Here is a 27,346-nt window from a genome sequence, read left to right on the forward strand (position 1 = left end):
TTTCCACGAAATTTGAAATTCAAAAAAAACTCAAGGTAAGGTGAATAAGCTCTGGAGCCATTGACCTAGATTAAGTTTGTTATTGCGATCGACTTTTAATACTGAATTGCTATATGCTGACCCCCCCCCCCCCCTTATTTTTAGAGTTAAGTTCCATTAAATAAACACACACATAGAATGGAATACAATTACACAATCAATTTTTACCTTGAGCACTATCTAGTCATAACATAACGTGAATATTGAATACATGTTTTTTTTTTCTGACGCAAAATCTGTCTCACTGTTTACCGAGTTGTCTATAACTTAACCTACATTGCAAGTTTATCACCAAATAAATTCAACGTTTATCCCCAAACCATCCCAAATACCTTAAGAGAGAAACAAATTATTATGCAACATTTATTAGAAGATAGTGAAATATCTGAGCAGCAAAATTCTTTCTTTAAACCTCCGTTAGGTGTAAATGTTACTAGAAAACCTAAAACGCAGTACTTACTCGCCGGTATTTGGTCAGTCCGGGCAAACATTCGGGGTTCGCGCTTTTTGTGTAGAATTGATGTTGATCGAGAAATAGGTCAAGTTCAGTAGTGGTGACTTAATTTTAAGGGTTTTTCGTTCTACAGTATCTATATTCATTTGCAAACAGGTAGTTAATTACAATGATTTAAAAAGTAGAGGAAATATAAAGAGTTAATGCAAATGTGATCAGGCTTTTTAATTATCCTATGGATGTGCTATTGAAAAATAAAGTAAGGAACAATTCACGACAAGCAAAGCACAGCTAGTGAGCTTAACATTTCGAATTAGGTGTAATTTGTGAATGTTTGTAATATTTAACTAATGTATTCAAGTCATTTTGGAGTAATCGACAAATCCTTTTCAATCCGATTCAATATTGTTTTGTTAACTAAAATTAATAAATTGTTGAGAACCGTACGTTGCCCGTTTGAAATACTTAATAATTCATATAAACAGTTCTTGCAATTTTTATGGAGTTGAATTTTCAAAGTTAAATCATAGTGTGCTGTCCGCAGTCTTATGTAAATATCCGTGAAATTGTTAGAAATTATAGCTTACATCTGAAATATTTTTTTATCTGTCAAAGAAACGTGTCACTTAAACACCTATACATTGAATGATTTAAAAATATGCCCCAAAACAATCATACACATCATAAAAAGGATTTAAGAGAAAAAGAAAATGTGTTCTGATAAAAATACATGCGAATTTTTCCTTTGTTATTTGTTTTATAATGCATTTAAATAAATGATATGCGTTTTTAAAGACAGAAATAATGCTTAAAACTGCTTTTAAATTGTGTTTGCATTTTAGTTTTTATTCATACTTAATTGATAAGTGTAAACCTGAGCTTTTTACGATAGGAACATAATATATCCTTCGATGGACATTTTCAATAAGTTTGCGATTTTTAAATAAAATGTTCTAGCTTAAGAATTTTTTATTGATGTATTTGGTTGTAGTATTCAAACTCAAAGTATTTTAATTTTTTTAAAGAACATGTTAAACATGTAATATATACAGCTGGCTACATGTTATATTGATTCATGAGTTAAAAAAAATGTGTTCAACCTTGTATTTTATTTTTGTGCATATACTCTAGTAACTAAAAACGATATTTCTTCAAAATACCCGTTGAATTCTTTTTAAAGAATAAAACATGCCGATGGTTATTCATTTATAAATGTCATCATAATTGCTTGAAACAAATCCAAATGGGAGATTTGTCAGTGTTTTTTCTGCCAAACCGATTAGGAGTAAATACTACTGTAAGTAATTTGTTGTCAAACGTTGACATACCTCTTTTTTGTCATGTACTGTCCAAAAAACGCTATATTTTGCGAAGTTTTCAAAGATATCCGTAAACAGATATGAAAAGTCATGCTACTATCACATGGTTCAATGTTTGTTTAACATTTTACACATACGCATTACAATAACAACTTTAAAAGACAAACTGAAAAAAAAATAAAATGTATTCTATAATATAACGTTTATTATTTTTGTCAGGTGCGTAACATATCAAACAACGCATAAATGCATAATATTTTGACGTTTTTGATACACCTTCCCATGTTCTTTTAACCCACACTCTACTTTCTATGGCGAATTAAAAAATAAAATAAACCAGTCATCAAATGAAATAAATTTAATGGACGTGTGCATCAAGAAACTACGTATTGTAACTTAAAATTAACAACATATTCACAAGTTTTCACATTATGTGACACAATTTTATTTTAGTGTACTTTCATCTTACATTGAGTGGTCAAATATGAATAGAAAATTCTATATTCACGACTCTTCACTTTTTTTCTTTTCAAACATGGTACAGAAACCATTGTGTTAAATTTTAAAGAAAAACTAATTTTGTTGAGTGTCTTATTATTTTCAACTCCTTCAGATGCTTTATAATGTTGTTGTGATCATTATTGTCTGAAAATTACAAAGATATATCACATCTAGAAGTCATTAAGTTGCAATATTCTTTTTATTATACAAGTGTACGATAATCCTACTATATTGTAACACTCACAACAAGGACTTATATAAAACATTGTTTTCCCTTGGACTGAAATGTCACACTTTCATTGGTTTAAACATTGCACGTGACTGCCTCATATATCTCTACATTTGTTCGGTGAGAAATAATATAATAACAATATGGCCGTCATTGGCCGACGCTTCGCTTACTTATTTCGACATTTCATAGTATTTAATACATAAATTGCATGCCATAAGTTCGTAAAGTATTTTGAGTAGTTGCCCTTTAAAATTCTTAAAAATTAGAGTAGTTGCCCTTAGAATATTGACGTCACATTGTTTTGTCTGGAGCAGAACAAAATGGCAGCGTCGAAATTTGCTCAAATCTTTGGAAAGGAAAGGGAGAAAGCATTTAAAATTGAATAGCAACAAAACATTGTAAGTAAACATGGGTGACGCTAAAATTTTTAAAAAAATATTTGAAAGGTGAGATTGAAAATTTTAAAGAGTTTTTAAATGAGTTAAATTGGACGAGATGTTAGGCATCTTTTACATGGCTTTGCATAGATCATCGCTATTTGTGAATAAATATGTCGCTTGATAGTCCTCGGGAAAACAAAACACTTATTAGGTTAGTTACTGACTCACTACGAAAATACATTGGGTTGATCAATATCATAGACGGCTCGGCTTCGCCTCACCATCTATGAGATTGATCAACCCAATATATTTCCGTAGTGAGTCAGTAACAAACCTGATAAGTAATAATAGAATACTTGTTTTCCGGTCTCTGTATTTACAGTATCACAAAGTTAGTTGTCCCTTCTGCAGGGTATTTATTCATATTTTAAACTACCACCATATTTCATAATCTTGTTGTGAAGTTGACTCAAAAACGGGAACTAATGCCGAATTACTATTTGTTAAAATGGTTATAAAGAAATAATCTTAAACTTTATCATGGTATTACTTATATTCAAAATAATTATATCGTATGGGTATTTATCTATATAAAACTCCAATGACAAATATGCGTTTTACTCGACAGCATTTAGCCATTTACTGTTAGTTACGTGTAGTTTCTATCTTTTTTCACCAAAACTATTATCTGATATTTGTTGGTGTTTGTCAATTTTTAATCTCGAAACTTATCTAATGTTTATATAGTTGTTGTGGAACAATCAAAGAAATTATCTGAAATATAATATACATAAGAAATATTTATAATTATTGAGCAAGCTTCGCTTATTAACATAGAAGCTTCAAAATACAGAAGCATGCGCGGATCTAGAGGGGGGGGGGGGGGGGGTCGGGGGGGTCCCGACCCCCCCTGGAAAATGAAAATTTATTAAATTTACATAGAAAAATTATCGCGAAAATATGCCTCCGACCCCCCCCCCCCCCCTGGCAAACACAATTATCCTTCGGACCCCCCCCCCTGGAAAAAATTTCTGGATCCGCGCATGCAGAAGCGATAACTTGAGTTAATATAAACAGTATTTTAGAGATAAACATCAATCTTTAAGTACTGGTCTATATCTGGCGAAGCATGTGCTTGCAGTCATGATCAACAATGTGGAATTGCGCAGTAATCATATTTGTTTTTTGGATTAGTTGTGTAACACCAAGGGACCTTTTCGCCGTCTGGATTCCTACAATAGTTATCTTGATCAGCCAGCCCACCAAACCGGTGTGTATGCGGTGTTTGGGAATCCCAGCGCTGACACGGGTCGCCTTTTATTGTCACGGTCATAGATCCAAAGTATTTCTTGCCTTGAGGATCATTGGTTGGAAGGCATTGCAGTGGAGGTGTTACTGTGAGTAGGAAAATAGAGTTAATATAAAGTAAACGAAAAGATGATAACCAAATACTTCACAACTTGAGAATATTTTTGACATGCTAAAATCGTTACGTATCGTTTTAGATGCACCAATTTTCTGGAAATTTCAACAAGTGTACTTTTAATTTACTGCAAGTTAAATTTCAAAATTAATAAATATTCACTTCCTATTAATGTCAAATTCTGAAAATAAGGGAAAAAAGCCTCTTAAGAATTTCTTTTGGTGATTTCCAAAGACCTCTTAAGGACAATCTAATGGACACCTTATACTACACCAAGCTCCCGACTTCCATTGTCCAGATCCACATACATGTACACATTTTAGCCTCGACTATTATGGAATATAATATATAGTATTATATTTTGGATTTTGCCAAGTAATATTGATCGATATCGGTATTTTAAAAGTGCAGCTACATAGGAGTCACGTGAACAACCTCATGTGTAAATTTGTCAGCGATGCGTCATATGCACAGCAAGTGATGACGTATCGCTGATGACGTTCTCTGCTTGTTTATTGATTAAGCAATATCAGAGGTATGTGCGAGGGGAATGAATGACAGTGGGGAGCTAGGCAACAATTGTAATTATGTTTTATTTGTTCAAATAAACTCGTATATATATAATATGTGGTTGTTCACTGTGACGTATGTTTCCATAAATAGGCATTTTAATATTACATGATATGCTTTCAAGGAAATAACATCTATTCAACATCTTTTCTAGTTGTAAAGACTGTTTTGAAATGATTTTTTTTTCATTTTATAGTTTAAGGTACTTCACTACATTTAGGCTTGTACTTATTAAGACATTTCGTCACAAAATGGTGATTTAAATCTTTAGTTAAACTGTCTATATCGTTCAAATGGCTGGTGAAGCGTCGTAGCTCAATGGTTATAGTATTGGGCTTCTGAACTGCAGATCTTGAGTTCGAATTCCTCTAGAGCATTTGCTCATATTTATTAAATTAAGTTTTCGAAAATGTAATTTTTCATCGAATATTGCCGATTTTTTTTTGCCTATTTGTGTTATATTATATTTATCATTATTAAGTAATTTTCTGCTGATTTGAGAAAATATTTCAAGGTTTAGTGAGCCATCTAAATTCTTAAAGCAGTTTTTATAGAGTTAAGATCTCATAGGTTTAACTAGTAGGTTAAATTATTTTTGTGAGTTTATCTCCTTCACTGCACTGGAATCGACATCAGTAAGTATTTTGAAATGTTTATTGAACTTCAGTGATTAATGTTTTAAAACAATCATAAGGTTAAGATTTAACCCTACAACGCACAAATGTATATACAGGGAAAAAGTAAGCAATTTATATTTTCAAATAGTTTTTGCAATTTCAAATGGACGAAGAATGTTCTCATTTTGTGAGGTTAATATGTGATTAGCGGAGTAAGCGTTGTTAATATATAACATTAAATTTAGTTTGATTTCTTTGTCATGTAGGCCAACAAGGTTTACATATCATGGTTTTATTATAACGCCTAGATCACTTCTGACGTACTGATAACATTTAAGAAAATTTATATATTACAGATATGGCCAGGAATATCATGTAGTATAACTTATTTTTAACACATAAGATATGTTGCAGATTTCTAGATACAAGACCAACAAGAAATTACCACAGTCTGAGATGTTGCAGAGTTCCCAGCGCTTGTTCGGATCTGTAGTGTAGCACCAAGGAGCAGGTTCAAGATCCGGGTTCCTGCAATAGTTCTCAGGGAGACTGGTATGGGAGTGTGAATGCGGAGTCTGAGAACTCCATGCCTGACAGGTTATTCCGGATTGTGTGACGTGAACCTTTCCTGTATAATCATAACCTATTCTCGATCTTTTGCATTCCTCCTCAACAAGACCTATTAGGTAAAACACTTTGAAATAGATGTGTGTACAATAACGACTCTATAACTTTGTAAGATATTTTGTAATTATTTCAAATATGATTCATAGGAAAGTGCATTAAAAAAAGAAATTTTAACTTCGATAAGACCGTGCAACCACAATCACGTATATTTCACTAACCAGTTATTTGTATCTCACATTTGTCGCCCGAGAATCCTTGTAAACAAGAGCAGGAGAACGAGGTTCCCTCCACCTTACATTGTCCTCTGTTTTTGCAAGGACTTGGAAAACATGGAGAATCAGCTGTTTTGGAAAAAAAGAAACCAACTTAGCCCTTTGAAAATTAGTTAGCCCTTTATATAAAAAATATTGAAAACAAGCCTTTAGTCTTTACAGACATAAACATTATCAACTTTCCTACGTAAGAAATAGGACAATAAATAAAAATGATATATCGAATTCACAAATTAAACATTTTATGTCCATGCGTCGCTCATTTATTTTATTATACTTTCATGTTAAATATAGTAATCTGATTGGATCACCCGCAGTTGGTAATCCATTCTATTACCCTCAGTGTTAGCAACACACTTGGCAACGGGTAACACAACAAATTATTACATGTGCGTAAACTATGCGCGTACGGTTTGCTTTAAAATGTACTTCATTTCTATATAAAAGCAGTTAAATTTTCTTTAAAATTAAGACATTCAGTATAATAAAATTAATAGTGCCTGTTTGGGAGGGTAACTTTTGAAATTGACACCCCTCGAAAACCATTGTCAACCGACGCGAAGCGGAGATTGACAATGGTTTTCACTGTGTCAATTTCAAAAGTTACATGTACCCTCCCAAACAGGCACTATTTATATATAATATTATATAATATCCACTGACCACACGATGGAATTTCACAGTATTCTTTTACAGGTCCGGTATCTCCTTGAACGTAACACCATGGTTTGGACGAGTAGTCCGGATTTCTGCAGTAGTTAGCATCTTCCTCCATCGATACTGGCTGATACGCTAGTAGTATACAAACAGATTTAACAATATTTTTTGTAATGAAATATTGCACCCGCCTAGGTAATCTATTTAAATGCTTAGTGTAATGCTATTATGCGTAAATGTTAAGACACTCGTTCATGAACAAAACTCGTTTATGTTTTGTTGATCCCACTAAAACGAGCATGAAAATAAATTTCTTTCTTTTGGTACACAATTAAATTGGTTGAAAATTTCATAAGTGTAATGTTGTGGCCACGCATTTATTGAAAGTTTGGAATAATAACTTATTACAACATCTGCTGGTTTACACTGTAAGAGAATGTTTACAAAGAAAACTAAATGGATTTTACAAAACACATTAGCTATGAATGATGAAATATTTGATGGGCAAACAATAAATTTGTCTTTAATCATTATTTTCACACATACTGCTTTTCCAAGAGAGACATGTTTTTCCGTTCTTAGAAACATTCTTCTTTCCAAAGTAGTCCAGTCCCCTTCCTGTTATTACGCATTCTCGACTAATCTTCTCTGTTAACAAAATTACAAAATTCATTAATCACTTTTTTAGGATCATTAAAGTTAACGTTGTCTTTTGCGTGTCTGATTCACCAGGTCCCGCCTCAGAGAAGACGAAATTTAAAAAGAAAGAAATATTTGATATGGTGAAGTCAACGTCTCTCTAATTCTGTAACAAAATAAAAATACATAGAAGAATTAAGCCATATTTTGAATTACTGCAAATATAACCATCTTCAAACTCGTGTTTTTTCGTTATATACTTTTTACCAGAACTAAGGGACAGCAATCTTTTACAAGATGTGTCAAACACTACTTTTGACATTTTATAAATATTAAAAAGAAACGAAATCCAATAGAAGGAAGATAGTCCAATGTTTTTACTAAACAACACCGTGCCTCTAGATGACACTAAGGGTAGGTTATTAATTATGTTATGAACTTCTTACCACATTTTGGTACATCACAAAGCTCCCAACGTATATCAGGGTCCATGGTGAAACACCACGGTCCTGCACTCCCGTCAGGGTTCCTGCAGTAGTTTTCGTCTTTAAACAGGTGATTTAAGTCGTGGGCGTGGGGTGTTTTGGAGTCCCACCTCTGACAGGGAATACCGGTCTTTGTGTGGCTAACAGTCCCTGTGTACTCCTTGCCGGTGAGGGTATAGGTACACTCTGTCGCAACTGGCAAATAAGCATATGTTGATAAACAATTATGTGTTTTATGAATAGACGTACTCTATGTATAAAAATAAAAGTGTCATTTGGATTGAATAAGACTCACAGCAATACGGTACACTACACCAGTCCCAACGAGTGCCATTATCCATTGTGTAACACCAAGGGCTTGGCTCGTCAGCTATACGGCAGTAGTTCGACTCCGATGCCAGATAGGAGTACGCTGAATGACATACAAGTCAGAGAAATAAACTGCAATATTAAGCACTTGCAAACAGCTTTCCAAAAATGATTTTTTTTAGAAAATATTAAAAGGTTTATTTCAATTCAAACGTCACAATGATTACCTAACTGTCTGATTATTTTGGCGGTAACATCATTGTTAGCAATAAAAAGCGTATGTAAATACTTTTGAACGATTTGAATTTCTTAAAGGTAAATATAAGAAATAAACAGCTTCAAAACACGTTACCAAAGGGGTTGGTGGTCAGATGAACTTTTAAACATACCGTTTTTAAAAGAATAATGCGACTTATAAATTTAAGCAAAGAGTGTGTTGTAAGATAACGTTATCAGAAACAAATACAATTTAAAAGACTGTACACATTGTGCTCAAAAACGGTATAACGTGGTCCCTGACGTCATACTAGAACATGATATTTAAGAAAACTTTTCAATAAAACAATGAACCGAAAAATCGTATTGTACCCATCAAAGATTATGACTTTTAAAGATACCTAATTTTATTATTAATTGAGTTTTCTGTGAGTTTATGAAAATAATCACTAACCAAGCATTAAAATACAATTCTTTAATAGAAAAAATTCTCTCAATCTGATTGGGAATAGGTCAATCCAGATCCGCCCCTTTTCCTTGATATCAAATGAAAGATCTCGTAAATATAGTCATATTTCGTTCAATAAGTGTTGAAGAATTGTTGACCGTTCTAGATATATCTAGCAGCTGTGTTAAATAAATTCATATTAAAAACAAAAAAGCTGACCCCCCCCCCCCCAAAAAAAACCACCAAAAAAACCCCCCAAAAACCAACAAAAAAAACCCCAACAAACAAACAAACTACATGTAACTTATTTGCACTAATTGTGGGTTTGTTCGTAATGTATGAATAATAATCTAAAACATGTCGTACCTGAATACACCTGATGCGGTGTATTAGAGGACCAGGCCTGGCATGTCACACCCTTCATAGTGTAGTTTCGTGTCCCTGTATATTCTTTTCCAGCTACCACGCAATCACTGAATATGTCGGCCCCTGAGAATAAATATTACTTTGTTGCATGTAAAATGTATAAGTACAGTAGACTTCGTTAAGTGAAAAAGGAAGGCAGAACAAAATGACTAAACATGTTTTGTGTAAATTTTTAATATCATTCTATTTCTTTACGAAAATGTTCAAAAACTTGAATATAATGTAAAATCCCGTTTCGACTCTTATGAATTAAATTTGTTTGTTTCCCCAATATAAGCAAACATGGATGGGGTAATGGTAATTTTTGATAGTAATCGAGTGTAATTATTAACAAATTATGCTGCAATTAAAAGTTTTGTGTGATTTGCTAAATAGCATTTAATGGTAATTTAATTAAATACTTTTCGTTGTAATTGACCTCATTCCAGCAAACAAGTAAATATCAAACATGTTTGGGGAAATCAATGGCTTCATTAATATATTTAATAGTAAAACATTAAACTATATTTTAAAAGTAAATGCTTGCTCACTACATGAACCAATTTCCCATGTGATCTCATCTAAAGCAACGTCACTGTCCCATGATTCTCCTGTTATGGCCTCAAAGGACAGCTGTAATGATATCAATTAAAAATATGATGTTATCAAACCATGTTAAAAGTTTATTTTATCATGATTAGTACTGTGGAGTTATCAGAATTCGTTGTTTGCTCAGTCTTTGTGGTATATGTGGGTGGCCTTTACCCAGGACTTTGCAACTTGGGCGATAACTAATCCTAAAGTAGTTACTGTTTGCGCACGCATTTTGCCTTGCACTACTTTATTTACTTTACAATAATAGCTTCATGTTAGTCTTTAACTACATGTAGATTACTAAAACATTATTCTGATGCATTTGCCGTGAAGGTAAACATTTACACAGTTACATACATGATGAATCAAATCACGTTTTTCTTTACATGTGTAAGAATATAAATTAAAATTAAATAAATATAAATTGAAAGTACAATTCGCGTACTAAAAGTAAAGTCTATTCATGCCTTTCTATTTCGGAAATCAATAAATGGTGCGATATATCTAATTTTTATCATGTTTATTGCATGGTCAGCAATGCTTTCGCGCTACATTTACAAAGCTGATCAAAGATATTACATGCCGATCATTCCTTTAAAAGGAATACTTGTTCAACATCTATGTAAAACCTTACGCATCCACAAAAATTACATCCCCACGTTAAAGCAAAGATCCAAGAATCCATATAAATTGGCCGCCACGAAATTAAATTATTTCACAGTATCTTTTACAAACATCCGTTAATTCGTGACATTTTTCCCATAACGGTATTGATTAGGTTTTGATCATTTGACAAGTTCCTAAGACTTACCCGTACTGTATAAATATGGTAATTAGTACATTTTTATTACTAATTACACCTTTAATATAATTACCTTCATTCCTTCGGTCCCTGAGACATCTACTGTCGCTGTCAACCAATCAGAACCCTGATTACCTTCCTTTGACCACAAAACATTTTTGACAGAGCTTGTTCCTTCGGTAAACAAAGTCAGTGTCTTCACAGAACGACCAAACATATTGTATGCAAAAGAAAGGCAACCTGCTTTTGCTAAAACCGATAAAGAAAGTTTAATGCTAGTGACGGATATCATATATTTACAAAAAATATATCTATTTCTTTTAAATTAAAAAAAAATTAATAAAACTTCTGTATAGGCTGGACAAAAAACAATCTTTCATCATATTTTCAATTGTGTCATACTTGATTACTGACACTAGTTTATGCACCTGGTAATGGAACATTTGTCTGTAGAATGGCTTTGTTGCCAGGAACTCTGGGTAGCGACATTTCAGCATACAAGAAGCGCTCTCCCCTGAAAGCGTCCTCTGGACCCGTTCCTTCAGATATGGTGTGTCTCTTTTGAATTAAAAAGGTACCATTAAATTTAAATAGCTGATGCATGTGCAGCTAATGTATTTCAAAAAGTTCTATGCAAAGGATGTTATTCACAAGAAAGAAAGAATCATTTAATACTGTTACTTGAAGAAATGAACCCATCAAAAACATTAGAAAGGAAAATCAAATATTTTTCAAAATCTTCAGTTAAATTATGTTATTCAGTGAAAGGGACATTTTACATAGCCATTTTGAACATGAAACGATACTTAAGAATCTAGGTACAGAACTCTATAGAAACATAACTAATATATGAATATACGTATGTCAAAATAAATATACATATATTGAAGTACACAAATTGTATTAAAGAATTTTCAAATCGTCTTCTAGAAAATATTGGTATGTTTTACAATATCATGGATTCTCCTTTAAGCGGTTGTGTTTTAAATGTTATTTTGTACACGTTTTATAGTGTATGTAATTAACAGTCAGCCAAAAACCGATGTAAAAAGATCAATAAAGCAGCATAATAAAATTTAACGATGCATGTCACATAAGCCATTGATCAGAACAGTCTCCTTTGTAACAAGATAACCAAATCTTTTGTACAACATATTTATTTTTCTATATTTCAGCAAGTCCCTTCCAAATATGATATATTTTTAGAACTGAACATAAAGATGCATATGCTACTTACATTCTAATTTGTAATGTATTATAATGTGTAATGACTATTCAATATTTCCAAAATTTTAGGTGTAAAGTTGTATGTAAAACTCACGTTGAATTTTGATCAGGAATTTAAAATCAATGCGTAAAATTATTATTATTATTATTACTTTTAACTGCTACTTACAAAGCCTTGCCCCCATTCAAAATCATCTCCGTGCTGTACATTGTCGAAGAAACATTTCTCGAATCTTTCAAATGTACATTTCAGTTTTGCATTTTCTAGAATAAATAAAGGTATTTGAAAATTGTAAACAAAGCCATGACAACATATTTATTTTTACCAAATAAAAAGATCTTATCTTAAATCCATAAGCTGAGAAATGTATATAACAATAAAATTTCGGTAATCAACCCGTAATGCAATTTAATACAAAAATTTTCAATTTTTTTTTTTTTGGGGGGGGGGGTCTAAATAATAAAAACCCAATACATACAATAGAGGAGGATAACATTTACATCTATATGTTTTAATCATCGGTAATTTTCGGAATCTAAACAGAAAGTAAGCTATCAAAATTCTTAATAAAAAAAAACACAAGATTTTGTTAACAGTTATAAACCTATGAAATAAGATTTCTAAAAGATTACTCTTCCTGCAAACAGCTAGTGATGTTAATATATAATTCTTACTTTTATATTGAAGAAAAACGAGGAATAATTCAATTCATTAACAGGATAGTATATTTATCTAATTAATATAAAGTGTCTGATTTACCTAAATTGCATCACATCAAATTTCATGAAAAAATAAAATATCAGATCGACTCACCAATAACTTGACCACACTTCTCTCCTGTGTAACCGGACTGACAGACACATTTATACTGACAAGCCTTAGTTTCAGTTGGAACACACACACCGTACACACAAGGGTTGCCTCTGCAGACTAATCAAAGAAAATATTCAAGTAAAAAAAATGCTTGCGTAATTCACAGCATGTTTTAATTTTAACTAAATGAAACATTATTGATCTAAAAGTTAATGAAAGTTAACTTTTGTGTTTAAAATACATATGTTTTCTCTGACGCTGTTTTTTTAATCCATTTATTTTAAAAGGTGTTTATATATATACGTGAATTAATAAGAATTCGTCTGCAGGTGCATTGATTTTAGACTAAGTCAATGAACTTTTTATGTTTTTTTCTTTTTTCAAAGTGCAATGATATCGTCGATATTAACGCACTTTGGAAAAAAAAGTTTAGTGTTTAGTAGAAAAAAATAATACTTTTATACAACATAAATGATTATTTTTAAATTGTTTCGTTCAATAGGCTATATTTAACGGATGTAAATTGTTAAATGAGATTCACTAGTGTAAACAAATGATCATACTAGCTACAAATTAGAAATTTAGTTCCATAATGCGTGATTTATACATATTTTTTTCAAAGTGCGTTAAGTATCTCGATAATGAAAAATATACTGATTTACCTTTATAGCAGACTTTGATTTTTTTCTTCAGTCCGTTAATTTTATGCTACATTTAACGCACTTTAAAAAAAAATCAAATTACGTATTTTTTTTCAAAGTGCGTTGCTACAATGAATACCTTCTCTTTCCTTCTCAAAATGAAGCTTGAAACCTTTATGCGAGGCTTTGTGCCCGGCGAATTTTGTATCCATGGTTACAATCATCAATGTTGGGGAGTCCACTGATGTAAAGAATTTTTCACCCACAATGTCACCACATCGTCTACAACAGAAACAAGATGTGGTAAAGGCTGCCCTTACTTTTTTTACCTTTTGATTTAATACAATGAATGTTTCTTTTCTTGTAAGCTATCTGTATTAAAGAAAATCGATGGTAAAAAAAATATTTTTACATGTATCAGATTTGACTTAAAATTGTATATACCAAATGGTGGTAAACATATATTTAAAAAATGTTGATCTGTTTAAGTGTAATTCTCAAAAACAGCACAAACATGCCATTGCTAGATTTACTTTAGGTATAGATATTTTTGTAAATCAAGTTTAAAAGTCAAAATGAATATCAAGAAACATATAGTCCTTACTTTATACTATACTTGCTTTTGATCTGCTTCCTAAAGTATGAATACAGTTATATCTATTACTTTGGTAATGTTTCAAAATGAAACAAAAACAGTTGTTTAAGTGTAATTCTCAAAAACAGCACAAACATGCCATTGCTAGATTTACTTTAGGTATAGATATTTTTGTAAATCAAGTTTAAAAGTCAAAATGAATATCAAGAAACATATAGTCTTTACTTTATACTTTATACTTGCTTTTGATCTGCTTCTTAAAGTATGAATTCAGTTATATCTATTACTTTGGTAATGTTTCAAAATGAAACAAAAAACAGTTTTTTAATGTAAAGATATATTCATTGTAGCTGAAAAATGTAGAAAATAAAGGAAATCAATTCAATCACTGTATACAGGGTTATTTCCAACAGTGTAATGTTCACCCTTCTACACTTGCAAACAGTTTTGCCACGTCTCAAATTCGCCCAGACACCGTTGTGTTTAAAGAATGATAACTTGAGATATTGATATTCGCCGAGTCTCAAATTTGCTCTCCGACGACGAGGGCCAATGGGGCGAAAAAAAGGGAAGGATATTTCCCTGTATATGCACTTTGACATTACAATTGACCAGGCCCCCCCATTTTCTTTTTTATATATGTACTAGACATCGACCATTATGACAATACCGTTTAATAACATCTTACTCATTTGGTTAGTCTTTACATTATATTTTAACATAAATCTAGCAGAATACTAAGCCTTATTTAAATACCAGGATAATCTTAATAATTATTGTCAAATGACAAGAATATAAAACAAAGTTATAATAAGCAGACTTAGCTGCAGGTCTGCAGCTCTCGGTCTGAAAGAAATTCGGATTGACGACCTTGGAGCTAAATTGCCGCCTTTGATAAAAAATTGTGTATTTATTGCGTAAAATGGATTTTACTACCAATATCCTCTCTTTACTTGCATCTGGTATTCTTTTAAACACCATCATCTGGCCCGTAAAGTTAAGTGGTGCAGTTTGTTAACATGTTAAAATGACGATTCCCGAATCAATATAATTAACATACTTAATTTTCCGAAGTGTGTAGTGTCTTCACGAAGTACAGAGACGATATCAGTAGTACAATGCATGATTAATTCAATGGTATCAATTGTTTTCATTGAATTTGCGTAAAGATAATGTTAATTAGTCCAAAACTAGCGTACGTTTTTTGTGCGAAATAAGTATAATTTGTTTCAATAAATGGCACTAGAGCTCCCAGGTCGTTCATATTTTTTTCAGAACGGGAGCTACAGACCTGTGGCTAAGCAAAACTATACCTCACTCCTGGCTGGCCAGGCAGGTTGTATTGAATCTCCAGCCAGTGGTAACAACGGAGTGTATCCGGGTTATAGGCCATGTGGAGGTCATCTATCGTCATCTTGATAATGTAGCCAGCAGGTGCCTATGGTTTGAACATCAAAGTACATAATGATAAAAAGTATAATATAACAAATCACAGTGACTATTCAAGAGGTCTATTTTTCCGTGATTGTAGATAAAAACAATTTTATGATATCGATAATGATTATATTCTGCAGACTATAGGGGAAACAAATTAATAATCTTACTCAAAACGTAGAAACACAGCAGTCATATGAAACAAAATATTCAACATTTATTTTTTGATAAAAATTGTAACCTTTATGGCCCATCTACAAATTTTGTCCTGACCAACTGGGCCCGGGTAATTTGGAGACGTAACAGTGATATTTTTATCTCGTTCTAGGGAAGGATCAGTTTCTTGCAGTTGTACAAATCCACCACAATCTTGGAAAAAGTAAAAAAAAAACAAGAATGTCCAACTGACTGTTCAACGATGTATCTAACTTACCTGACCAATAGTTTTCAAACCTAAAAGGTTACTACATGTACTGGAATTAGAATGGCATGTTACATTGTTTAACACTGCCTTTGACGAATAGACAAAAATGATAACAAAAGCACAGCTGACAAAAAACTACAAACCAGGGTCTGTGATGATTGTTTCACAAGTTGTCCCAGTAAATCCCATCGGGCATGTACATTTGCATTCTGCATTGACATAACCTTCGTTTTGACATCTCTGTGGAGTTTTACAGTGAGCTTAAAAAAATGAAAATTGTCGTTCTAGCTCATTGAACAAAAAAATTAATATAAAATATATGTATGTAATAATATTTATTTGCATTATTTCTTGATGTATTTGATACAAAATCATAGATATTTAACAGGTATAAATGATAACAATTTTATATTCATATAGTTCTATGTTTGAATACTTTTCTCTCACGCTTTACGATGGCTGTTATATGTACCTGTGCAATCGTATTGATCCAAAACGTCTTTGATATCGTAGAAGGACAGCAGCTGGTTGCTTGGAAAAACCAGAAAAAGCAGATTTTTATCCCTCAGTTCAACGGCATGACCCGCTCCATATCCCTGTTTGATATATTCTGCTTGTATTATTGCAATTAACAACAGGGAATGATATATAGTACAACCTATAGTAAGTAAACGAATGCATGATAACAAATGATGCAGCAGAACAATACTACATTTTGTTCGACGAACTGTTTTCTTAAATAATTGTTGGGAATCATTTAAATCTGAAGGGGTCAATTTTAATTGATTAAAGGTTTTTGATACTTAATTTTATGGATGCAAATTTTGTGGATACGTCGGTTTTAAGTTTCAGGAGGAAACATTTCTTTCTAAATGACATGTAGTGTAAACAAACTGTTCAAAATAAAAAATCCACAGAAAAATATAAAACAGGAGCAGAACAAACACGGACCTCCACAAACATAGAGGTAGGATCATGTCCCATATAAGTCAGTTTTATGTAACAGAAAAAGGGACATTTATTCTAAATGACATATGGTAATAAAAAACAATGTTTGAAATCAAAGTTTAGAGAAATGCAAAACAGGGACAGAGCAACACGCATATAAGAGATCAGGTGGCATGAAGGAATGGGCATCCTCTGTTGACCGGTCACAACTGCCGTGTGCTCTTTGTCGTAATCGGGAAAAACGTGAAAATCCGTAGACAATTAGATAATTACCTATAGTCTAACAATAAAGCTGAAAAAAGTATGTCAGCATGCAACCAAGTGGAAGATTTTATTTCCTGACAAGGTCGTTTCCTCGAACATAAAGCATACGAAAACGTTAACTCCAATCGAGACTGTTGATAGTCCTGTTTTGTCAACTTGTCAGTACACATGTAGCATGCCTTGTCTTAGAAACTGTTCCTACGTAGAGCATACAGTCATTTCATGCATATCTTTTACAATTTAATGCTATGCTATGGTATGCGATTTTAATGATATGCTATGAGATTTGCATGGTATGCTATGAGATTTGTATGCTATGCTATGAGAAATTGAAATGAAGGGCTTAATGATATGGTATGCTATGCTATGCTATGGTATGCTATGAGATTTGAACAAAAACGCCTCCATACACAGAAGAGTTCCACCCATTTCGAAGTGAAATAATAAGAAGCCAAAGTTCACCACAAATATATCATATGAACATTTATTTTTTCGAATAAAAACATTTAAACCGAATTAAAATAATGTTGTATGCTATGCTATGATATGCTATGGTATGATATGACGAATGCGATTCTATGAGGTTGTATGGTATGAGATTCCAATGCTATGCTATGAGATTCCAATGCTATGCTATGAGATTTCAATGCTATGCTATGCTATGCTATGCTATGGTGTATGTTGTAAAAGATATGCTTGAACTGACTGTACCCTTGCTCACCGAAAATACTGATAGACAAACTCCATATGCAGGTGATGAAGGTATACTGCTACATAAGTAAGGAAAGTTAACAATAGAAAAATTGGAGTCATTGCGTTTATCATCTAGATTTGTCGGTAGGCTACCATCAGTGTCCCTTTCCGGTAAAAGTGTTCTGTTTCACAAGTCATATATCTTTGAATCAATTCAAGTGCATGCTTTTACAAGTACGAGGTGTGACCTCTCGATAAAAATATAGCAATAAATACGCCAGAAGGCAAAATCAGCTTGGCTTGAGTGTGATAATTCTTTATAGCCGTAGCATAAAAAGAGGTCAATTGCAGGGAAACTAAAACCCACACTCCAGAAAACCCATGGCCAGCTGAACCCTGGTAATTGGTTAGAAAGTCATTGGACAGTAAGTAGCAAATGTATGTCTCTCTGTGTGACTATAAAGGATATCGGAAGCGTCTAATTTAGTTAGGTGTTTTGTTTACTGCTACAACTGTGCTATTTATAGGGACACTGGAGATTTGCATGCCTACAGCCAGGACTTTGCTTTTAGCAAAGTCCGACTCAACATGAATAGTTTTAGTCAGGTGTTTCTTTTATTGTTACAGTTGTGGTGTTTATAGAAACACTGGTGATTTGCATGCCTATAAGCAGGACTTTGCTTTTAGCAAAGTCCGACTCAACATGAATAATTTTATGTTAAGTTTTAATGAAAATGAAGACCTAGTATACGATTTCAGAGCATCGTTCTAGAAATTCATTATTAATGCCTTCATCATTTATTTGTTCCTTGTATTTTACAGTTTTAAAATAAATAAGTCTCTGACCATTTTTTAAATCATGGAAAAAGAATTCTCAGAACCTATGCATTTTTTGTCAATGTATTACTAAATCTGATTGGTGTCAGTAATTGTTTGCGATTCAAGAAGTGCCTCATAGCAAACAATAAAGGAAAATGTTTCCCAATTAATATGTTGTTTTTGAAAACTGATCACTAAAAGAGCTAACATTAGATTATTGCAACTATTAACTAATTAAGGTTATAATTACCTTAATGTTACTATGAAGCACAAAAAATAGTCTTGCAGTAAAATACTTACATATTGCATTATACTCCCGATATCATAGGGGTTTCTGTTGTACGTAAGTCGTCGATGATAGTTGTACTGATTCTTTTGATCGATCCTGTCCCATCTAATTTGTACATACCGATCGCGATCACTTCGAGTATGTTCATGCCTCTGCCCTATTCGATGTAACATTTCATGAACTGCCACACCCACCTAATGAATAAATGTATGTACTTCTTATTTATGATTATACATGTAATTGCTCTTTTTTTGTTAAATAGTAGTATTTTCAATATTTACACAACATTTAATGAATAGACACTAAAATAGTTTTGTCTTCAGTTAAAATACATTCAATACGTGAAAGATGCATTTTGAATTAGGAAAAAGAAACTTCATAAAACATATTACATCAATAGAAAATTAAGTAATATTTAAGATACAGATTCGTATCATTTATCGTTGGACAAAGAAATCAGTTAAAAGAGCCAAGAATTAAAAAAAAAAAATTATTAGATGTTTGAAATCTCTGGAGAGAAAACGAAGTTACACGTACTTGATATGGCTTGTAGTTTATTTTATAATTCGATATTATAACAAAGAGTTTGTTTTATTCTTAATGATTACCGATCCACAGCCTGGCTCCATCAAGTTGATTATATGCTCACCGTCACCAGAGAATCCAACACCAGAACTACAGCTTGTTCGACTATGATAGGAAAAAGTGATTTCAATAATTTAATATTAAAGTCTTAAAATACTGTTTAAATAGTGAAATAGTTAAACTATGAGATCCCTAGTTTTAAAATGACATTTGTTAAATCTAATTTGGTTATTGACAAACGTATTTGGAAGATATTATGTAGACAAGTAATTTTCCAAAGCATCTACACTTTCAATGTTCATTTTCAAAATCAAAATTTAGAATACATCAATTAAATACATGTAAAATATGTTAACAAAAATGTGTCGGTAAAAATTTTTTGCCCCCAAAATAAAGTATTATAAAGAATTTTTTTAAAAAAAGTGTGGAAGTAAGTTTAAATCTTAATATTTACATTTGCAAGTATGTTTCCTTATATGAACCTTAAAGGGGCATGGTCATGATTTTGGTCAAAAATTATTTTTTCGATTTTAATGTTTATAATGCTTCAGTAAGGCATTTTTAATAGGCAACCGAAATTTGAGTGTCATTTGTTGAGATATAAGCGAGTTACAGAGCTTATAATTCCTCGCCATGTAAACAAAGCTTCTGTTTACATTTTGAATGTTGAAGTGAAAATTACAGTTTTAGACCTTAAATAAATGTGGCAATCGTTAGGAACTTTTTATTTATGCATAAATGAATAAGAATATATACAAATCATCTTGAAAAAGATTTTTTACTGGTATGTTGAACCTATGTAAACAAAAACAGGGAACGAGCCTTGTTTACATGACGAAGAATTGTGGGCCCTGTATCTTGCTTAAAACTCATCGACGGGCACCCAAATTTCATTTGATCATTAGAAATGCATTCATAAAGCATTGTAAATAATAAAAACAGAAAAATAAAATTTGACCAAAATCGTGACCATGCCCCTTTAAGAATAGCGAAAACGTTTAATTCTGTATAAACTTTTCATGACGTCACATTGGTCATGAAATCTCGGTTATTTCAACATTTCTGGACGATTTGTCTTTTTCAAACGTAAATATGAGCAATGGCAATAAACAGCAATGTTTTGAGGCTTCACAAGATTTGATCACATGACAAACCAACTTCATATTCTGGTGAACTTTTTAAATTGCTGTTTATTTCTTAATCAAAAATAAATGTGTAAAAGGTTATCACCACAGTGACGTAATGATATTGAAATAACGTCATGAACTATGTCTTATTTTGGTAAATTGGTTTTTCGTCTGGGAAACATCGAGAGCAGGCTTACTCAAGTATCATTTTTTATAATGATTTTTATTATTATATGAAGAAAAAACATATGTTAAAATCGTACTTAGCAGACATGCACTCTATGTTTCCGAATACAGAATATAAGGAAAAAAATGACAATAATTTTTATTTGTTTGCAAAATTGCAGAAATTGGTTAAGGTGACGTCAAAGATAAACAGCAGAAGGGCAATGATGATTTAAATCAAGATTACAAAGATAAGCATCCTCTGTACAATGATTAATGAAGATTTTATTCTCTTACGATATTTTCTAAAAATTGGTTAAAATTGGGGGCAGCCCTTTAACCATACCATATATAATTCTTTATTTCGTTTTGAACATCATTGGGTTTAAAAAGTAATGATTTCTAATGAAACTTGATACTCCCATACTTTCTGACGAGAGTGTATCCTTTGTGTCCAACTTCAGCTTCCACTTCCGGTGATCTCGGCTTCCACCGGATGCAGGTCAAGTTATGAAAAAGCTCGACCGCTTGTAGAAAATACTTTCTATTGGCAACTAAACAGTTTTAAACAATAAAATACAATTTCGTTGTGTTGAAAATCCGTTAGTTTTAACTCACTTTTCTTTTAATTTGCATTGAAAATTTATGCCCAGTATATACAATTTGCATGTATATAACAAGAATTATTTTTACCTAACACATCATGACTACAATGTATTAGTGTTCTTCATTTTTAAAATTGTTAGATTTGTGAGAAATATTCATGGTTTCAGTCACCGCAAGAATTTTGTACTCACCTAGACTGGAATCTATTACAAATGGAACTATCCCCTTGGGCCAGTTTGGCCAATTTGGCCCAAAGTTTCTTTTCTTGCGTTTCTAAAACAATTTTTCAGATCAATTCAAAAAAAGACATTCTCTTCCTACAGAATTATTGTAACTGCTATATCATTTTAGCAATAGCATAGACAAGATAATACAAAAAATGTAGGTAATAACAAATCAAACATATGAACCTCTTTTCCCGGCTCCCCTTCTTTATCTTTTTCTTCCTCTGTTTCGATTGTTCTATATAAACCCTCTGCTTTGACCCTTTTTGATTCCTCAGGGTGAAGTCCTTCAGGCTGGATAATTATAGATTATAGACAATTATAGATTGTTGTTATCAATTAAATATTATAACACTCGTTGAAGGCATTGCAAAAGCTGTAATCAGTTATTCCTAAAACGATTGTTTTTTTAAAAATCAAACGAATATATTCAGAAATATATTAATTGGTAAAAACAATCTATAGAATTTTATATATAAACAGTTGCATTCCTATAAACTGCTTCACATTGCATTTATGTTGAAGATATCAGATTGAAGCTTACATGTTTTAGAACCCCGTTCTCAACAACTCCCATGCTCAGTAAAAGTTGCATATCTGGATCATCGGGATCGACATCCTTAAATTAAGAAAAATGAAGGATTTTATTTTTGAGTGTATAATCATTTTGAAATAATGACAATTTGGAGTTCAGTGACAAAATGTTGAATAACTGGTACATGTAGTAATGAATTAAATGTATGTACATGTATCTAATATGATATGGTAAGTTTATCTTATTGAAAAAGAAAAGATGATTCTCCTTTTAAAAGCATGGTTTTGCACAGCAAAAGCATCAATCCTTGCTATGATTATATTAAGCATTATTAAGGAACAATCATCCCTCCCTAACACTTCGTTTTAAGGGTGTTTTACTGTAACTTCTTTCTTATCAAACTAAAAATTAGTAAAGAATTATTCAAAAGACAGTTGTAAACTTTATGGATAGTAACACAGCTGCTGTTGTATACTATATCACAACATAATATTCAACTACATACCTCATCATCTATAACACTTGCATTCTCGTCATTGTCATCTTCTTTTTTCTTATCTTCGTTATTCTCCCTCTGTAAAGAATGCAATAAAATAGCAAAATTGATCAGTTATGATAAAACATAAGAAGACATTCAGAATAGATTATTGCTAGAAATTAGGACGATAACATGTTTATTTTACCATGAGACAGCAATGAATGTTGTCAAATGCAGACAATAAATACTATCGTTCTAATTCTGTAGAGCAAATATTCGTAGATTGCTGAAGTTTTATAGGTTTAGTGGGAACGTAATTTCGTGTTTTATCTTATTCCTAGAAAAGGATATATGACTTTATAACCCTAATCTATCAATTCGTTTGGGATGTTAATTCGTGGGTGAGAGGTTTCAACGAATACTACGAAAATTAAGCCAACACTAAAATCTAATGAGTCCACAGTAGTCAGTAAATAGGTATATGCATTTGAATATACCGGTTTTTTAAAGGCGATGCAAATTTCCTTGATTGTAAATAAATCATAGATAAAAGAACTTGAATCGAATACCGTGAGTCAGAGTACAGCAGAAATATTCCGAGTTTAAAAACAAAGGAAATTCTAATGCCGTAATTGAATATTTTCGTCGCGAAAATTACTCACCGCAAAGCAGCCCTTGTCGTATGGTTGTTATAACAGTACATGTCTTATAAGGCTTACTCGCTAAAATTTGTCATCGCGAACCAGTTGGTGTCCACTGAAGCGCAGATTAATATTGTTGTGAATAAAAGTTGGTTTACAATGAACGAAAAAAATATGAACAAAATAATGATCATTCTTTTCCCCCAATCCTTTTTTTATGAACTTACAGGCTAGAAGTTGGAGCTAGGATATAGGTATCTTGAGACAGTTTAAATTCAAATTTGTTATTATTCATACATAATTTCAATCGAAAGTATGAGTTAATTTGAAGTATGTTAACATTTTAAAAAGCAAGTGCATTTTAATAGTATGTATATTCATCTATTTTGATATCCAAAATAGGTTTTTACTACCTAATGTAACATGTATATGCAAATAAACCGTGACAAATTGTCGTGTTCTCGTTTAATGTGTAAAACATTTTACCTTGAAAAAGTCGTATCTTTCCAATTCTCGCTCTATTTCTTTGAATAGTTCTCTTCTTTCACCTATAAAATATATACACGATTTTTTTAGCTTGATAATATGTTTTTTATTTGTTATCCTATTCGTGAAACATTAAATTTTTGCTTCGATCGGTAAAAAGTTATGTAATTTTTCTGTAGACATTGCGACTATTTATCAAACCATTTGCTTGTGTAAAATATATGTAAAGTGTCTCTTTGGTAAAAAAAAAATAACAAAACATTTCTTATGACATTTCTCTGGTTTGCATTGTTTGAAATGTATTTTTTGAAAAGCCCAAATAATTTAAATGAAAAGATATTAAGAATGCCCAATTGCAGTATGATTACATAACCGCATCTGCGTGCATTTATAACGTGTTCAAGGTGACAAACAAATTAGGCCGACTGCTTTCCAAAATCTGCTAAAACAATATTTTTTTCATTTCAACGGTCTCAAAAATGATAATACTACAAGGTTTAAAAAACATTAAAAAAATTAAGCTTATTCATAATAAAATACATTGAAAACAATCCCCTCCCGACATAAAATAATTTGAATTGACTAAGCGATTTTTTAAAAACAAAAGGGATAGAAAGAAAAATGTGTAAACACAAAAATAATCCCATTGTAAGCAAAACAAAATAGTCTCAAATCGTTCAAAATGTAGATTTTAATATACATACACTAAATAGTTTTTTGTTATATTTTTAATATAATGAATTTGAAACACGTTATCTACGGCATCCAATATATCAAAAAAACTAAATAAAATGCTTGATTGGCGTAATATCTTTCTTCTATCCAAAATCTACAATAAATATTCATAACTTTAAAAAAAATCTACATGATTATATTACCAAAGCACTTTCTCAACCAATTAAACCTATTTCGCCACACAAATAGATGACTATTTTTGCGTTAAATTTGCAAATTTATGGTGAATGTCACATTTTCCTTTATTTGTGGTTACAAATTAGCATCAACGTTACACATCTGAAAACAATTGTAAACTCTCTTTCAGTATTGCACAAATTGTAAAGGTAGGGTTATCATTTTCCCGATATACATGCACCTTACACGCATATGTAATTACAAGCAATAGAAAATATAAGTAAACGCAAACAACGTTGCAATTGTCGTTAATTTTTGGATATTTTCACCTTGTTGGTTAAAAAAACAAAACTCTGTTGCATCAAGAGTTACATTAGTAAAGGATATTATTGTGTGGATAAAAAATTACATCGATAAAGACCAGTTTAGATATCCATGCAGGTATTCTGGGTTTTTTTTTTCGTAGATTGACGCTCTTCCTTAATTTAATAACTCAAATTGGTTGTTCTATTGTTAACTTCCCCGAGAAAACAAAAAAATTATTGCTAATATTTTACACTGATTGGACTGCTTTGAAAATTTTATTTAAATTTATCAGATATCTCTTTTAAGGCAATTCCATACTCGTTAAATTCTCTGATGAAAGTTGAAAAAAAAAGAACTGATTTCAACTTAATAGATTTAAATTTGATCAACTGTTAGAAAAAATATATATGTCATCACACTTTTTAAGACGTCAGATAAACATGAACTAGAGCATATTTTAGAATAAGAAAACCGTACTTTTTGGTTAAAAGTAAAATCTTTGTAGGCAGAAACGTGTTTATCTTTTTTAATGTTTTGTCAACTGTGTTAAAAAACTAAAACTACAAACACATTTTAATATTGGTTGTTGGGATTAGAAAAATTGTAGCATTCAGAACTGAAAGAAAAGTCAGAAAAAGAGTTATTTCCCCTTAGCATAGATGAAATGTTTTAAAAAAATGAAAATTTAGGATAAAATTAAGCTGCAAAAATATCTTGAACTTAAGATTATTTCTAAGTACATCCATGTGATTGTATTCTCATAAAATAAATAAAACTATCTTTCACAAATTTTAAAGAATTCAAAGTTTTACAATAAAGTATGACACAGAACACTGAATCTACTTTAAACAAAAAAAAAAACAAAAAAAATGAAAAAAAAAAGAACTGCCTTTATTTCTCTTATACTTTTTATTTCTAAGACAGCTTTTTCTTCATTTATTCAATATGTGATGTTATAGAGTATATATTTTTCTTGTTTCTACTGTCATTTTCCAACAAAACTATATAAAAATCTGTTAAATCAAAATATGTTAAATACCAAATAGTAAATAGAAAAAGAAAATATGTCCTTCAGCACATTTTAAATTACAACAAATTGTTAGGATATCTGATGTTTTAGAAGGAAAATACTTAATAAAATTAGATCTTTTCTACATGAATAAGAAAATAAATGAAAATGGAATATTTTCTTACTTTAAAGCCAATTACTTTACTTAAATGATATCTGAATGCTTTAAACTCACCGCTTAAATAAGCATTTTCTGAAGACGGATTAATTAGCCCAAGTAAAAGCAGCGGAATCGTCGTGAGCAAGATTACTCTCCACATCTTGCCGACTAGTATTGATACCCGCGATTAAGTTTAATTTATACTATTAACAAATTGACTGAACCGGAGAAGTTCAAGGACAGATATAATCGGGCTACATGTAGATTTCGTTTTAATATCAAAGTAAACATAATTAGGTGTCTAAAATCTCCATTTTTTTTCCTTTGTTTATTTTTTGTTGCTGCTTTAGTCATTTAACGATGTGGAAAAATTGTCAGAGGAAAGTTACACCTATGTTCTTTTTTTTTTTCAAACGAATGCATTTAAATTAATGTTGCACGTACCTGTAACGAAATAGATGTTAATCTGCAAAACATTATTACAGGGTTTATCCAAAAGTAATGTCACCAAATGCACCACGCCTTTTATGGGTGCTTTATTATATAAACAGATGTATATGCATTAAAATTTGCCTAATCAAGTTTCTAATTTTGATTAGAAATTTGATTAATTTTTGTTAACAAATTAAAGGATGGGAATGTGAATAACATCAACTTGCTGCGTCTTAATTAAAGCCTTATAAAGGATCTTATTTCTTTTTCGACGCAATCAAATTTAAAATTAAAATTACTGTTATACCAAAAAGAACAAATGTAAATATAATGCGACATCTGTCATAAACAGTTTGACATATATAAAACTGATGATATAAACAGTCAACCATCTCTAAAATCCATAAAACGAAATGCATATTTAAAGCAGAGCAATGCGGACTTCTAAACAGATAGACTTATGATCAGGTGCAAAGGAGGAGTGGGTGAATTTATTTTTTGATATTTTTGTGTAAGGATTTCGCGGGTATGTCAAATATGAACAACGGTCGTAAATAGGCATCGGCACACAGGTACTTGGTATAAAAACCCTTCGATTTTGTT

The 27,346-nt window shown here is 31.5% G+C and overlaps 1 protein-coding gene and 1 long non-coding RNA gene across 2 annotated transcripts; both read right to left on the reverse strand.

Moving 5' to 3' along the window:
- Nucleotides 1–1,995: 1,995 nt before the first annotated feature.
- LOC136269918 (uncharacterized) lies at nucleotides 1,996–3,904 on the reverse strand. Its single transcript, XR_010707540.1, has 2 exons — nucleotides 3,260–3,904; nucleotides 1,996–3,144 (listed from the first exon to the last, which is right to left on the reverse strand). It is a non-coding gene; the product is annotated as an uncharacterized lncRNA (long non-coding RNA).
- A 7-nt stretch (nucleotides 3,905–3,911) lies between these two features.
- On the reverse strand, nucleotides 3,912–26,513 carry LOC136269915 (uncharacterized). The gene is made up of 27 exons (XM_066065786.1): nucleotides 26,387–26,513; nucleotides 23,985–24,046; nucleotides 22,885–22,953; nucleotides 22,389–22,463; nucleotides 22,031–22,138; nucleotides 21,812–21,893; nucleotides 21,442–21,568; nucleotides 19,746–19,827; nucleotides 19,149–19,331; nucleotides 16,597–16,720; nucleotides 16,268–16,384; nucleotides 15,942–16,069; nucleotides 15,580–15,704; nucleotides 13,811–13,953; nucleotides 13,031–13,147; nucleotides 12,386–12,480; nucleotides 11,418–11,547; nucleotides 11,063–11,238; nucleotides 10,145–10,226; nucleotides 9,555–9,677; nucleotides 8,511–8,627; nucleotides 8,177–8,410; nucleotides 7,638–7,739; nucleotides 7,098–7,226; nucleotides 6,381–6,503; nucleotides 5,981–6,214; nucleotides 3,912–4,320 (listed from the first exon to the last, which is right to left on the reverse strand). Exons 1-27 carry the CDS (start codon nucleotides 26,469–26,471, stop codon nucleotides 4,073–4,075), a joined length of 3,420 nt encoding a protein of 1,139 aa, XP_065921858.1. The 5' UTR covers nucleotides 26,472–26,513; the 3' UTR covers nucleotides 3,912–4,072.
- Nucleotides 26,514–27,346: the final 833 nt, after the last annotated feature.

This window comes from Magallana gigas, chromosome 1 (genome assembly GCF_963853765.1).
Source record: "Magallana gigas chromosome 1, xbMagGiga1.1, whole genome shotgun sequence".
NCBI lineage: Eukaryota > Metazoa > Mollusca > Bivalvia > Ostreida > Ostreidae > Magallana > Magallana gigas.